Genomic DNA, 17442 nt, shown 5'->3' on the forward strand with positions numbered 1-17442 from the left:
ATTAAACATTTTTTTAATCTTAATATGTTGATAATTTCAATATTTTTTACCCATTTCATCCTTTAGACTATAAATAAATTATAAAAAAAGCATTTATGATTACAGTCAAGAGTCTTTAATCCGGACTCGTCGGGACTTCTGTGATTCCGGATTATAGATCATCAGTTTAAATCTGCTAGGATGGCACGCATAAATTATAAAATTAAAAATATGAAACTTTTTTTTATGAAATAAAGAGCAATTATGATCTAAAGTGTATGAAAATTTACAAAATAAAAAAAAAAAAAAAAAAAAAAAAAAAAAAATAATAATAATAATATTTATTTGTTTACTTATATTACTACAATATATATATTTCTTTAAATAGTTTTTAATATAAAATTACACTTAGAATAATGTATGAAAATACAATAAGTAAAAGAATGTAAAATTAAAATAAATATGTAATATAATTTTTCTAATAGCAAAATATCTGTAAAATGAAATATAATGAATTATAACTAAATAAAGAATAAATAATATATAAATAATACAATAATAAGTTGAATAAGATCAAAATGAATAATAAAAAACTATATTAAATGTTAAAATAAAATGGTAAAATAAAATTAATTATAATAAATAATAATACCCTGAAATGGTAACAAAATATCAGTATTTAAGATTAAAGAAAACTACTAATAACAAAAAACGGTACTATTCGTAAACATTTTTTTCAACACGCGCATGCCTAAAGCATACATTACGCAAAGTCGAAATTAAAAAATTGCAACCAGAAAACTATTTGATGTGTATTCGTGATATTTATAATGACGAGGAATTTGATTTAAATCATATCAAAGACGGAGTACATCGAGATGAAATACTACATTTAGTAAGGAATTATAAGCCGAATAAAATAAAAGCATCTGCCCTGATAATAACGATAGTGCTGACAGATCAACTTCCAGTTCATTGCGCGCCTGCCGATTTAATTAGATGCAAAGTATGTAAATAAAATAAAACTATGTAATTTGCTGCACGTCTTTAGTATTTTATCACAATACAGAAATCACCTAATATATTATTTCATTACAGGTTCAAGAAATGCATCTCTATCATTAATTCAATAATTTTGATTGTTAAACTCAGAAACGTTTTTAATGCAAAGAACATACAAGTTACAGTACACATATGGAATAAAACATTTGGCCTTGATACAGAATTGCATCTCAAAAGTTTGTCAAAGTGGTAGCAAGCATATGATCACCACATGGCATTTTGGTAGGTAACAGATGTAACACTGAATATGAGTGATACGAAAATCTGTGAAAACTGATATCCAGGGTCAAATTTCGGATAAGACGGAGGAAACACAGAACACATGATGCCAGACGCTGAATAAGAGTAACAATCCAAGCGGGTCGGTATAAGCAGCTTTAAACTCTTTAGGACAGGATAGATAAGCAAATGTAGCTTCAAGTCGGCATTAGTTGAAAATTCAACTGAGATATAACTTGCATATATAGTTTTTTCGTTTTCTGAAAGAAATAATTAGATTATGATTTATTTGTATCAAATGACAATTCAAAAACCTCATCAAAGCGTCAACAGTACGTTTTATAGCACCCGGTACAATACCTTTAATTCTAAAATTCTGTCAGTCAATGCCTCTCTTATTAACAAGAGTTTTCCCACCACTTAATACTGACAATTGGGGTGATTCAGACTTGACCGCAAAAATTGAGCTTTCTTTGCTGCACACACAAATCTTTACTACACTGATAAATAAATGTTGATACCAATTTAACATCTCCTCAAAAGACAGAAGGCTTCTCTTCTGCTTAGATCAACACATATCTTTTCACACTATTCTAGTGTCCAAACGAATTCTTACACACATGACAGATTCCTCTCTCCTGTCGATATACATATCTTAATAATCCCTTATCAAAAGTGAAATTTTCCATAATTTATACACAAGTCTTTCACCCTGTGTGAATAAGCATATGAGCTTTTATACTACCCTTCCAACGAAATGACTTCTTACATATTTCACACACATGAGGTTTCTCTCGTGTGTGACCAAGAATATGGCCGTTTAATGCACCCTCCTGTTTAAATGACTTCTTCCATATTTCACACATATGAGGCTGCTCTCCTCTGTGAATAAGCATATGGTTGCTTAAAGTAGAGTTCAGACTAAAGGACTTCTTACATACTTCACACGCATAAGGTTTCTCTCCCGTGTGAATAAGCATATGTCTGTTCAAACTATCCTTCGCACTAAATGACTTCATATTTCACACACATGAGGTTTATCTCTCGTGTGATTACGCGCATGAGTATTTCAACTATTCTTCTGACTAAAGGACTTCTTACATACTTCACAAATATGACGTTTCCCTCCCGTGTGATTAAGCATATGGGTGTTTAAACCCACTTGTATTTAAATGACTTCTTACATACTTCACAAATATGACGTTTCCCTCCCGTGTGATTAAGCATATGGGTGTTTAAACCCACTTGTATTTAAATGACTTCTTAGATTCTTCACATACATGAGGTTTCTCTCCTGTGTGAATAAGCATATGCCTGTTTAAAGCACTCTTGTGTTTAAATGACTTCTTACATACTTCACACACATGAGACTTCTCTTCTGTGTGAATAAGCATGTGTCTCTTCAAAGTGGACTTCTGACTAAAAGACTTTTTACATATCTCACACACATAAGATTTCTCTCCAGTGTGTATAAGCATATGGCTGTTCAAACCGCCCTTCTGAGTAAATGACTTCTTACATTCTTCACATACATGAGGTTTCTCTCCTGTGTGAATAAGCATATGGCTGTTTAAAGAAGACTTTTGACTAAAAGACTTGTTACATACATCACAAATATAAGGTTTTTCTCGTGTGTGAATAAGCATATGCCTATTTAAAGACCCCTTGTGTTTAAATGACTTCTTACATACTTCACACACATGAGACTTCTCCCCTGTGTGAATAAGCATATGGCTGCTTAAAATAGAGTTCTGACTTAAGGAATTCTTGCATACCTCACACACATGAGGTTTCTCTCCCGTGTGAATTAGCATACGGCTGAGCAAACCACCCTTGTGACTAAATGAGTTCTTACATACTTCACATACATGACGTTTCACTCCTGTGTGAATAAGCATATGGCTGTTTAAAGAAGACTTTTGATTAAAGGACGAGTTACATTCTTCACAAATATAAGGTTTTTCTCGTGTGTGAATAAGCAAATGCCTATTTAAAGACCCCTTGTGTTTAAAGGACTTCTTACATACTTCACACACATGAGGTTTCTCTCCTGTGTGAATAAGCATATGCCTGTTTAAAGCACTCTTGTGTTTAAATGACTTCTTACATACTTCACACACATACGACTTCTCTTCTGTGTGAATAAGCATATGGCTGTTTAAAGTATACTTCCGACTAAAGGAATTCTTACATACTTCACACACATGAGGTTTCTCTCCCGTGTGAATAAGCATATGGCTGATCAAACCACCCTTGTGACTAAATGAGTTTTTACATACTTCACATACATGACGTTTCGCTCCTGTGTGAATAAGCATATGGCTGTTTAAAGAAGACTTTTGACTAAAGGACTTGTTACATACTTCACACATATAAGTTTTTTCTCGTGTGTGAATACGCATATGGATATTTAAATTACTCTTATTGCGAAATGTCTTGTTACATATTTCACATATATAAGGTTTCTCTCCTGCGTGAGTAGGCACATGCATATTTAAACTGAACTTAATGATTTCTTGAATACTTCACACACATGAGCTTTTTCCCCTGTGTGAACAAGCAGACGACTGTCTGAATTAACTTTTTAAATAAATGTGTACATAACTCACGTATAAGAGCTTTCTCTCCAATGTAAATTAGCATATACGTCTTTAAAGTACATTTTTGACTAAATGACATCATACAAATTTCATGCATATGAGATTTATGTTCAGCATGGATGTAGTGTTTTAAATATTACCTCTAGAAAATGATTAGTTACCTTGTAATAGACCATGAACCTAGAACATCCTCCTAATAGAACACGTAATTTCAGAACACGAACATAGAACATCCTCTTTCTAGAACATGCAATTTCTGCACAATATTGATAACTGTAACTGGCAGTCTTAATATAATATGACTTGCTACATATCTCGTGATGAAGTTCATCCTCTGAAGGAATGTAAAACGGGCTTCTTAACAGAAATTTCGGTAAAAGTAGTTTTAAGACGGTTCACTCTAGCAATTCATGTGTCATGTAAATACGCGTCCTTTTCTTCGTAAAAGAATCAACATAAATTATTCATATGACGTATCAGCTACTTGCTATTAGAATACCTTCATGTTTCACTGAAATTAGTTTCTTATAGTTCACTAAAGTAAAGCTTCCTGCGTGATCGTAGTAACAAGTTTAAACAGGAATTTTTAAAAATGGTCACATGGTACGTTACGACTACATGAAATTTTTGTATAGTAGCTAGTCAATGATCTATAGCTTGAAGAAGTTACATGTCACGTTCGAAATTTAGTAACAACTGTTAAAACTTATACGGAAAATGTAATCGGCTTTTCAAGATTTGAATACTTAAAAGTATTAATCACACTTGAGCATGAAGTAAACTTTAATTAAACACTCACATCATAGTTTTAAAACAGCCACTTTCACTAAATAACTATAATTGCGGTAATTATTCAAATAATAAAAACAGTTTCAACGTAAACAAACCTTATTATCAATTTACTGTGGTTTAATGTCTTTAAACTTGAATATCTATCATTATTGCCATGCACAAATTAATAAACTATACTAGCAAAATTTAAGTGAGGCTTGCTAATGAGCCAGGAAATTTAAAATGCACAACAATAAACATTAAAATAAATAGTGTATTATTAACATCCTCCCATCTTTTCATTATAAATTAATATCAAAAGTGGCGATTTTGCTTTTTGAATATAAACGTTTGTTATATTATTATTATATATTATAAATGTTTGATTATAAACGTTGTGTTTGATGATAAATGTTTTTTAAAAATGTTTTTGATAATAAATTATAATCAAAACGCAGAATCACCACTGTCTCATTTTAAGTAGCCTTATAAAATACCTGTATGTCCTAACCAGAGATAAGTTATGGAGAACAGCCTTAACGCCAAAAAGGGAAGAAACAGCTTATTATGGTAGACCACGTTATGGTTGTCATCGTGGACCTTATAAAAGATAGACCAACCCAGTGGGCGGGGCTCTCGTCACCGACATGTCGGCAAGAAAGTGTAGGGACGATATGGTTTACTTTAACACTGAAACCTATGGTGTTTGTATCACATAACTCTTTTTAATTATTAAATGTGATACGTTGTATAGTGATGCGATTATGAAACCCACAGTTTCTTCCAAATAGGTTTTAATATATCTCATTAAAGCACTTTTTACTGCATTTCGCGCATTTTTTTTCTTGTGTAATTCTTGTACACACATCTGTACTTTGGTAAAACGGTAAAAACTCTAAGCACAAAATTTATGAACTTAATTTCGAGTACAAATAAATTAAAATTAATAAGATTGATAGTACGCGATGGTTTGAAATAAATAAGTATAATTAAAAATGATCTGAATTTTTTTTTTAATTTAATGATCATTTTCAGGCAGTGATTTTCTAAACTATAATAACATTACAAAACGATCATATTTATTTGATTATATGATCATTAAATTATTAACATTAAAGTGGATTAGTTATTTTAATAATTCATAAAATTTGGAGCATAAAATTTTCTGAGCGTAATGAAGGAAAAAAAAGATAAAATAAAATCTAAATGCACTCTTTTTTTAAAGTTTTGTGTGCTACCTATATTTATTGAGTATCATGTTCTTCAATCGTAAACCACATACATTTGAAAACAGTATATCTTTAGAATTTCCGCACTGGAGATAAAACTGTTATTTTCCATACAGTGCTCGCTCTGAACTCGTTGAGTTTGTTAATCGAAAATTCGTTAAAGTTTTACAAAATATGAAATAGATTAAAACAAATTCGAAATTCTGCCGTCCAGATGCCTATGTTCGGGTGGAGGATTACGTTATTTAAAATTTGATGGCTCTAGATACTGTCGTTTTTGTCACAGTGCGAGAAACATACATGTATTCATGCAGATTCTTCATTTATATAATACAGGGCGATAATATTTGGTAACAACAATTTGCAAGGAGACACGGACATTTATAGTAAAACAGCGCAAACTGCCGCTTCGAAACCAACAGCCTTTCTAGGCTACCGCCCCTTTGGGCTAATAAATTAAATTAACAGTAAATAAAAAAAATCTTATGCAGAACTAAAAATAAATTTTAAAAAATAATCACTATAAAATACAAGCAAAATTAATCATTACGGTTAAATACAATTTTAACATTAGAATCAAATGTGTAAATTTTTTAAGAAGTCAAAAGTCTTTATCACTATGATGTATTATGAAATATAATTGAAATAAAACTCCTTTATAGAAATTGTGCTATAATACTCATCTATAATTTTAAAAAAGCAGCACTATTTAGAATTTTAAACAAAACTTTCAAAAATTCGTTTTTGAATATTTTGGTATTTTTTACTCATTTACACCAATAAAAAGCATAAAAATTGCAAGAGAAAATTGCTTGTTTGAAATTTTCTATTAGTTCAGATTTAAAATATTATTTTCTAAAAGAAGTAGTTACAAATTTCCTTACAGCATAGGAAAAGCTAAAAAAATATCCAGTTCTGAAAGCATGCAATAGCTTCATAATTATTTGGAACGTTAATTAATGCTCGATAAATATGCTAAATTTTTAAAAATCAATCTCAATTTCAAAAATAAAAATATGTAGTAATTCTAATTTATGAAATGAGGCGCTAGAACCAGCTTTTTCTTGACAATTATACACGCTGCAATAGGCAACCAATGTTAAATTTTTGCAGGTCGTCCCTACTCCTCCGGATGTGATCAAGGCGACAGCCGACAACGCCTCAGACGGGGGAGAAAACCCGTTTGGGTTGGTCTATTTCTTTTAAGATCCCCGATGACGTACTTCCTCTAGGAGGACAGAGTGATACTTTTTCCCTGCTAAGGGATTATCCGTAGCAGCAGATCGGGATACGTATTCGCAAAATATTATTACGTTTGCTGTTTGCTTATCAAGCAAAGAGTATTAAATTAGAAATAGCACGTAATTGAATAAAATATTGATAATATATGTAAAAATAAGTGTCTTGAACCTGTAAATATTTATTTAATGCTTTATTTTCTGTTTTCATTTGCTTTGTTATGCTTCCCTGTACTCAGCGATGTTCAAACATGGTTTATTCTATAGCTTTTTTTTTTTTAGTATTTGTTTTATGTGCATTGATTACAAGTAATCTATAAGCATTTTCTTGTACTATTTTTCTTGCAATGTGTGCTTTCATATCGTAGTGCAATAAAACAAGTCAATGTCTGCTTTCATATCATATTCATAGTTATGTACAGTAATCTGAATTCAGAGCAACTTTAAATTTGAATATAGGGTTGCAGTTTTACTTCACAGCTGCAGGAAATATCTGGCTTAAACAGACCTAAGTTCTCAGACTAAACATATTTGCAGTATATTTGTTCTGGGACATTTGTAGCCTCAGTCTATTATTTAGTTCATAGCACATTTAATATTTTTAGTACTTATTGTACGAATTAGAAATAATAATAACTTTTTAGAAATACGTATGCGATAAATTTGTGTAGTGTTAGACATGGTAATGCTCTCAAGTCTTAATTGTTCAAAATTCCACAAAATGAAATGTTACAGTATTTTATTTTTTTAACTGAAGTATAAATATAAAAATTTCATTAAACCTTCTAGAAGGATACATATTTTGTAGTATTTAAACACATATTTAGTTACCTGCATAATGTAATGGAAAGGGTAATTTGCATTAAACATTTCCTCATCCTTATGTTTATAGTATTTTATATATATAATGCATTATGAACTGAGAAGTCTCAATAAATTTTAATAAAATAATATTTCTTGATGTCATAAAATAATGCTGTATGCAGTTAATAAATGTGGATTAAAATGCTATAAGAATTAAACTAAAAATAATTTAATTTTTTATTTTAATTGTCATAAATATAAATCATTTCCAACTTACAGAATGTGATAGTAAAAATTTTACAGTATTTCCTTCATGATTTATTTAATTTAATTAAATAAACCGAAGTCCTTGGTAATTGTTTATGATTACAGCAAGATATTTGAGAATTATTATAAATGAATTGTACAAATGGATAATGCAAACTTCATGCATTACAATGACAGTGGATCTTGTTTACGAAACAGAGATTGATTCTAGTGCAGATCTTGTCAGCCAATTAGCATCACTGCAGCAGAGACTTGCTGAACAGCTTTCAAAGTATATGCCAATCACTTCTTTGTCATTGCGATGCATGTATTGCAGTTAGTAAACAGTTCATCTGAACATTCTGATAAATATCAAGCATTATTTCTTTTAAATATCTATGATTAAAATGGCATTTTATTCTCTATGTTCTTTGCACTAAATATGTTTCTGTATTCATGTTTCACATTCCACAATACATTGTATTGCGAAAATTGTTACCTAAGCCATGCTATATTATACCTTAGAGGGTTGACTATAGAGGCAAATAAAAATTAAATTTTATGTATATTAGGAATAGTATTTATATGATAGTTGAATATTGAGTTCATATCATAAGTCCTATACATAACTACCCATCAAAATGTTTTGCAATGAAATTTATTGTCCCTCTTTTTACCAAATAAAAACAAAATAAAGCATTTAACACCTGTAAGCTATGTAAATAATGAGGCATATGAAATCTGTAGGCATGTAAATAATGAAACATGTAACATCTGTTACTCATGTAAGAGCAATACAGTTATTCAACTAATATGTTTAACAATAATATTGACTCTAAATTAGCTAATTGCCCCCTTCTTGAAAAAAACATATAATGCATAAGACATTTTACAGAATTACAGCTAAACTCAAATTAAATACTTTTTAATTTGCTTATTTAGTAATAGTTTGACTTATTTTATTGTGATTTTTATTTTAATTTGATTTGGCTTGGTCTGCGTGATTTGTTTATGGCAAAGTATGTGAGAGCTATTTGCATAAGCAGAAGCACGCTTTTATAGAGGACTTTCTAAAACACACTCACCCGTATCCTCATTTCACATGCAGCCAATCTGTTTACCTGGAATTGTACTCAGGTCAAACTACCAGGCTTGAGCAACTTTACTGCTCAAGCACTGGTGGGCACATTTTTGTTATGATGGAATAAATTTTCCCATTGTACTTTTACATTTTTCTTTGAAACAGTTATGGATTTATTTTCAAGCTGCGATATTGAGACTATTGTGGTGTCATTTTGCAAATGACTTGTATTCATACATGTGCCCCAAATAATACTTGTGTAATTAAAAACTTGCTCAATGCTTATATGCAAAGTATTCAGTTTAAAAGTGTACCGTTCATAAAAATCATAATTGTACACATTCATAAGACATACCTTGTATATATCATACATTCAAGTTTCAGCCTTAGAAGGCCAGCGAGTGATGTTGTTCCATTTGGAAAGATTGATTGGAATGAGCCTGTGCGTGAATACTTCATAAAAAAATAGATACTTCATTTACTGAAGAATACTACTGAATTATATAGATATTGAAACTATCAAAATGGTAGTACAAGAGTTGGATCAGAGTATGAATCATTAATCGAAAGGATACTATGCATGGCTCGACTAATCTACTCCATAGTAATCCAAATCTAATCCATCTTTGCATAAATTTACCTTTGAAAACTACCAAAAATATTTAGCAAAAAAGGGGAGAACTCTTAAAGTTATGCAATGAATGAATGTGTTTTTATTTCTATAGCAGGCTACACTTCCATACAATTGATAAATTAAGTACACAAAGTAATGAAATCTTGCATCTTAAAAGGAAACCAGATACCTTTCCTGGTAGTAATGAAGAAAATCTGAAGGTATTCCAAAAGGTTTCCTAAAATTGCCTGAAGAAAACTTCCAAAAAATACTACTAAATATATAACTAGTAAAAAAAGGGTCTCATCTTAATTCATTTAAACCCCAAGCTAGCAGTCAGCCTTGTACAAGTAACCCAGATAATCCTAATAGTCAAACAGAATTTGTTACCTCAACCTAGTTCAGTTTCATGTATCAAATCTCGGAGAAGTCGTGAATGTCATATTCTTTCTGGCATAAGGGCATTTGAATTCTGCTGAAGCAAAAGTTTCCTAGAGCAGCCGGTAATAGAAAAAGGTAAATACAAGACCACTGGCTAATAAGTTGCACTTTATTTTGCATACACAATCTTATCCTTTCAAATATATTTTCATTACAGAGCACGTTTGTCAAAATGTGACCTTCACTTATTACTTACTTAATTATTATGTAATTATCATTTATTATTTTAAAATATTGTATTTAATATAGTATTTCAAAATTTTAATGATCAAGTTATTAATTAAACTTACTTAACTTTTACAAAAGTAATGATTGAGATATCTTAGGCTATTATAAATCTCAGTATATCATAAATTTTAAGGTATGTATATATCTGAAACTGTTAATAAGAAATTAGCACATTCACATTACGTAACTAAATTCATTTTTATAAACTTGGTTAATTTTTAATATACTATTAGAGGTATTTTGAACTGTGAATCACAATTGGTTTGGTTTAGTTGATTATTGCAAAGCACACTAGTGTTCTCTTTCTAAGGGGAGGATGCCTTTGTGAAGGACTTTCTCGGGGAAACTACCTCGTATACTTGGTACAGGTAGGGAAAACCATGAAAACACCCATGCAACCAATCCCATTCTTCGGAAATCGAATAGGAACTGCCATTATTCAGTGATTTTTTTTACCACTCAGCCACTGGTTACCTGTGAGTTATAAGACATGTGCTGTCATTTACACTGAGTAAAATAAATTCTGCTTTATCATAATTAATGAGACTTTTGTATGTCTTGCATTAAACTCGCATTTAAACTTCTCTTACCGTAAATGCAGAATTCCAGGAGGGGAAAAATCTAGCTTTTTCAAAAGCATTGAGATTAATAGTTTTAGAAATTTTTATACTAATTCTTGTAAATACTTATTCAGAATACCAAGAGTAGTAAATTACAAATTACAATGTTATATAGAGAAGGGAATGAAAGTCTAAAATAAAATGCTTTATAGATAGAACCATTGTATAGTATAGATTATCTTGTATAAATAAAGCAACAAGAAGAAGAAAGTTCACATGACTTTCAACTTTACATGTCAGTCTTGAAAAACAGTCTACAAAAGGATGAGAAGTTTTACACTGATTTTTTCCTGCTGAATATGTTAAAAGCAAAAAGGTTCAGTTTGTACGGTTTATATTTATTTTAACTAACATTTATTTTAAGTTTAAACTATCTTTCCTGTCAAGCGTTACTTTCCCCTGGAATTGCCAATGCCAGAGTATGTAAATTTTAGTAGAGCACGCAAAGTATTCAAAATAGTCAGCGGAAGTATTCTGATTTAAATAGAAGGGAAACGAGTTCGAAAGTGTGCTTTCTTGCTTCACGAGCGTGGAGGTTGGTAGTTAGAAATTGAAGAACCACGCGTTTCGGCCTGTGTGCTTGCCTCGGCAGATAGTTAAATCTTCCAACGTAATATTCAGAAGTTTGCTAAATTATCAGCGGTATCTTAGAACGAGGTTAGGTTAGTTACGTTTAGAGAGCCTCGTAGGTAGTCACTTGTTATTATTCATTTTTAGTTTCTCATTTTTATTTTACCGCCGGGTCGGCGTAGTTTGTGAGCGTCAAGAGCACGCATCTGTAATTTCTAAAGTTGAATGAAAAGGGATTTAAACCCTTCTCAAGACTTTGTGTACTTTCCAGTAATTAGCAGTCACCACTATTGTTGCGTGCAGGTTGGAAGCGGGCAACATTACAAGTTATTGACCATGTGGTTTAATGTTTTATTAAGCATATTCATTTCAAGTTCTATCTGCCTAGAACAAAATGCTTCTTAGCACCAAAACTATGGTAGCAATTCAGTTGAAAGCATCTTTAAACCTTCCATAGACTTAAAGATAAAATTATATAACTTTTTCTAAAATTACTTACATGCACAGTATGTAAAATGTAAAATAATTTAATGCCTCACTTTCAGATTTACAGGCATCTTTATCAAGAACTGCAAAAGACGTTAATTTGATTGGCTTATCAATGCAAAACTGAAGTGTTATAGCAAATAAGAAAAATATTCTAAATAATCTTTATTACAAAAAGAAGATAGACTATATATAGCTAAAGTAATTTTCATAAACAGCTGAAGGACACTGAAAAAAGGATCTGTCTTAATATGGGAGAAATTGCACTTGTGTTGTAAGGATCTTAAGTTTTACTAACGTTTATTTTATTTTAAATCTTTACTATCACTTCTTATTTTCTACTTCCGGCCAGAATTATAAGCGTGAAGGAGTTTATGCAAAGTTGTCTGGCGAACGCCAAGTATTTAAGTGTGGCCTTTTTGCCAAGCAAAAGAGAGGAAGCCGTGAGTTCGAAGCAGGCCGCTTACCTTAGAAGTTACGCAGTTGCTACTTTGCCTTCCAGGCCAGAGGTTTTAATCCTCTTGATAAATTAAACGTATTGTAGTGTTCACAGTCTCTGTGCTACATACGCTTTCTGTTATTATAAGGCCAATCTTATTCTAAAGTTAAATTAGAGTTTAGTTTTATTTTGATATCTTTTAAGTTAGACCCCGAGTGGAGGGTCATTGTATTCCGAAGTACGGAAGTCATTGTATATAAAGAAAAAAATAAAGGGTTTTGTATACCCTTCGTCTGTATCCTGTCTACTTCCTACAATTAGTGAACATAGCTTTAGTAAGCTCTCTGTTCTAGTCAGGTCATTGTATGTTTCCGAAGAAGGTTAGAAGAAACATTGAACCTGATAGTGGCGCCCGACGAAGAATAACCATGGCCGAGTTTCAAGAAGAACCTGTGCTGCCTGCGGAAACAGCTCAGAATCCAGAAATGCCAGCTGCCGCCCTGGAAGGATTTGGGTATATTGTCCAGACCATGCGCGCTTCGATGAAACCAGAAGCAACGTTTAATGGAAACTCACAGGTAACCAGTTTTTTGGAAAAATTGGATGACCACTTCATGCTCTACCCCGTGCACGAGTTTCAAAAAGTTACCTTAGCTACCAGCGCTTTGAGGGGCCAAGCGCTTAACTGGTTCAAATGTATCGGCAGAAGTCTCTTGGGTCAAGCAGGAAGTCCCACCTATACCTACGAAAATTTCAAGACTGCCCTACTAAAAGCCTTCCCTGTTGTAAGGGATCGTGCGAAATTAGAAACAGAACTTTTCAGTATATATCAACAAAGAATGGAAAACATCTCCAGGTTTATTTTAAGAAAAATTCACGTTTTCAAGCTCTTGTATGGAAACCGTCCGGATCCTGAAATAATTCAAGTGATTTTGCCGAGGTTACTACCCCAAGTGCAAGACTTTATTGAATTGAGAAATCCGACTACACTGGAAAAATTATTTGAGCTAGCAATCCAGTTTGAAAGTAGAAGAACGGCGGACGTCGAAAGAAGACGCCAATATCAACAGCGAAACCAATTTGGTACGCCAAGACTACAGCAAACTCAAGCACATGGCTACGGAGAAAAAGCGAATCAGTGGGCAAGGAAACCCGAGCATTCAAAAACAGCCGGCGAACGTCGACAGTTCAATAGCAACCCAGGAAAAAAGTCTCAAGGCCAGTGGAGAAAGAAGGAAAGCACCGAAAGAAAAAATAATTTAAACTAAAACGGATTTCTGCTGACGAGAGGGTGCGGAAATCCGAAGGCCACGAAAACCCCTCTTCCTACAAGTTAAATACAGTAATGGTGAAAAATTTAACTCTTCCGAAGATTGAAGTCTTGGTAAATAATATCCCGGCCACCGCACTCCTGGATACCGGCGCGCAGTGTTCCTGTGTGGCAGAAGTCTTTTTTAGAAAGTATTTTCGCAAATACCGCATATATAATGCGGATAATACAACAGTATTAGCGGCGCAAGGAGAACAATGTAAGTGCGTAGGTAAAGTACCTTTGTACATCCGTATCAAGGACGAACAAGTAAAGGTGATGTTTTTTATAGTAAAGAATTTGCAAGCACACTTAATACTAGGAATAGACTTTCTTTCAGACGCACAAGCTACACTGGATTTTAATGAAGCGTCTCTTAAGCTGACGATGAAACCAGTGCGTGTAGAAAAGGTTGAACCGCCAAGGGTAAATCTCGACCACCTGCCTAATGACGAGCAAGATAGAATCCGACAAGTGGTAAGTGAATTTGCTTCCTTATTTAGTGATATTCCAGGATTTACACAGGTTACTAACCATAGTATTGACACCGGAGATGCATTGCCGGTTCGTCAAAAACCATACCGGTATGATAAGAATAAGGAAAAAATTATAGAATGGCATATTACCGATATGCTACGTAAAAAGATCGTAACGCCTATCTCAAGTAGTTATGCTAGTCCGGTGGTTTTATGTAAGAAAAATAATGATTATCCTTTGGAGCATCCAAAAAGGTGGAGATTCGCTATTGATTACCGTAAATTAAATTCCATAACGAAATATCCGGTATATCCGTTACCGATTATAGAAGAAATTTTAAGGAACATAAAATCAACCAAATTTATGACAACTTTAGACTTAACGAATGGTTATTTTCAAATAGGGATCAGGCCTGAGGACGTGCCTAAGACTGCTTTTATAACCAAGTCTGGCACTTATGCATTTTTGCGAATGCCGTTTGGCCTTTCAGGCGCCCCAGCAACATTTCAGCGATGCATGGACATTGTGTTAAGACCTGTTCTCGGAAAGTCCACATTTATCTATTTAGACGATATCATTATTACTAGTGATAATCTAGACCAACATGTACAGGATTTAAGACAGGTGTTTTCTTTATTAAATGAGGCCGGTCTAAAAGTTAATGTCGAAAAATGCAAATTTGCAGCCCCTGAATTAAAATATTTAGGTTACAAAATATCGCAAAAAGGGATCGAGACAGATGAATCAAAAATAATCGCTGTACAAAAGTATCCGACTCCAAACACGGCAAAGAAGCTCTCTTCTTTTCTAGGACTTTGTTCATATTATAGGTCCTTTATAAAAGATTTTGCGGCTATCGCTGAGCCGTTGTTAAAATTAAAAAGGAAAAAGGCAAGATTCTCGTGGACGGCCGAAGCCAATAGTGCTTTCGAAAAATTAAAACAAGCATTAACGCAAGCCCCTGTGTTGAAATTTCCTGAAAAGGATGAAAATTTAGAAATTTCAGCGGATGCTTCGGATTATGCGGTAGGAGCGGTACTTTCGCAAAATCAGCAGCCAGTAGCATTTTTTAGCCGAACTTTAAATCAAACACAAAGAAACTATTCCGCGACCGAGAGAGAGGCACTTGCAGTTCTGTTAGCAGTGCAAAAGTTCCGAGTCTATTTTGGAAAGGCGCCGATAACAGTATATTCTGATCATGCGGCGGTAACTAGATTGTACTCGGGAAAAAATTTATCCCCAAGGTTAATAAGATGGGCACTCAAGCTGCAAGAATATAATCTGGTAATCAAGCATACCCCCGGAAAGGAAAATATCGTAGCAGATGCCCTGTCACGAATTAAATTAGACGAACAGGGTAATACCGTAAAAGTTGCAATGCTGACAGCGTGTACAATAAATTCCCGAGAAACTGTAATAACCGAACTGGGTAAGGATCCTGAGTTTGGAAGTATTTATGAGTATTTGAAGGATCCTGAAAATTTTAGCCACCAAGATATTGTGGCGATAAGAAATAGGGCGGCCCATTACGAACTAATAGATGGTCTATTATTTTATACAAAAACTACGAATTCCAACAACGAATTTCGACCTGTTATCCCAGCTAGTCTTAGATTAAATATCCTGCAAGAGCTCCATGACAGCCCTTTAGCTTCTCATGCTGGTATTCGAAAAACTACTCAACGCGTACGCGAGGCAGTCTACTTTCCTGAACTGCAAAAGTTAACAAGGGCGTATGTCCAGTCCTGCCCAACATGTCAAGCCGTTAATTATATTAATTTCCGCCCGGCCGGGTTTCTAAATAGTATTAAATCCGAATTTCCAAATGAAATAATCGGCATCGATTTATTGGGCCCTTTCCCAAAAAGTCAGTTAAACAAAAGTCGCTATCTCCTTGTTATAGTTGATCATTTTAGTAAATGGACCGAAATTGTTCCCTTAAAACGAGCCTCCGCGAAATTAGTTACCGATTCTATTTTAAATAAATATATTTTAAGATACGGGGCGCCCCTAAAAGTTATATCGGATAATGGTCCTCAATTTGTAAGTAATATATTTGAAGACATGTGCCAAAAACTGGGCATACGTCATTTAAAAATGGTCCCGTATCGGCCGCAATCAAATATAGCGGAACGGGTCAACAGAAATATAGTGAAAATTATCCGTAGTTATGTTAAAAATTTTCATAAAAGCTGGGATAACTATGTCAATGAATTTGCTTTCGCCCTTAGGACCGCAAAACATGATACAACGGGCAAAACTCCTGCTGAGTTATTTCTAGGCAGAAAGGTTATAACACCGTTAGATAAACTATTTTATGTGCAACAAAGAGCCCCAGAATTTAAAATGGGTGATATAGAAAAACTAATAAAAGAAGCAAAAAAGAATACGGAAGTAGCACAAAGAAAACAAAAATTGTATTATGACTTGAAACGACGGGGAGTAACTTATAAAGTAGGGGATGAAGTACTAAAAATTAAGCATTCACTTTCTTCAGCACCAGAAGATAAAACTGCCAAATTTTTCCCACGCTTTGAAGGACCATATGTTATAGAAAAAATAACTCACGCTGTTGTAGTATTAAAGGCAAGAAATGGTGAAACCTGTTCCGCAAACATTGACCAGATAAAACCATTCTATGACCGTAATAAAATGCAAATCTTTTCAGATCTTTTGCAGGATCCGGTACGGCAGACACCGCAGGTACAAGTTCCAGAGGTGGGAAAACGACAAGTACAAGGGCAAGCCAATGAGAGACAGAAGCAAGTGAAAAGAAAATTGCCCCGCGGAAAAATTGAAGGTACAAAGAAAAAGAAGCCGTTCCACCGTCCAAAAAACAGAGTTCACGAACACCCCCAGAATGAAGAAGGGAGAAGGACGACGTATGTGGAAAAGACCGGGAGAAAGGACGGCAACTATAACCCGGCTGTGAAACGGAAGATTGACTCATCCGACAGAACTCTCCGCAGCAAAAGTCGCCGAACTGCGGAAGGGCCATCAGCGGCGGAGGAAAAAGTACAAGAAAAATTT

General features: G+C 33.4%; 1 protein-coding gene across 1 annotated transcript; it reads right to left on the reverse strand.

Moving 5' to 3' along the window:
- Positions 1-1003: 1003 nt before the first annotated feature.
- LOC146994028 (uncharacterized) lies at positions 1004-4926 on the reverse strand. Its single transcript, XM_085826452.1, has one exon. The coding sequence runs from the start codon at positions 3750-3752 to the stop codon at positions 2496-2498; it is 1257 nt and encodes a 418-aa protein (XP_085682578.1). The 5' UTR covers positions 3753-4926; the 3' UTR covers positions 1004-2495.
- Positions 4927-17442: the final 12516 nt, after the last annotated feature.

This window comes from Stegodyphus dumicola, chromosome 11, assembly GCF_044657685.1.
Source record: "Stegodyphus dumicola isolate Sdum_Otavi_A_Nest chromosome 11, ASM4465768v1".
NCBI lineage: Eukaryota > Metazoa > Arthropoda > Arachnida > Araneae > Eresidae > Stegodyphus > Stegodyphus dumicola.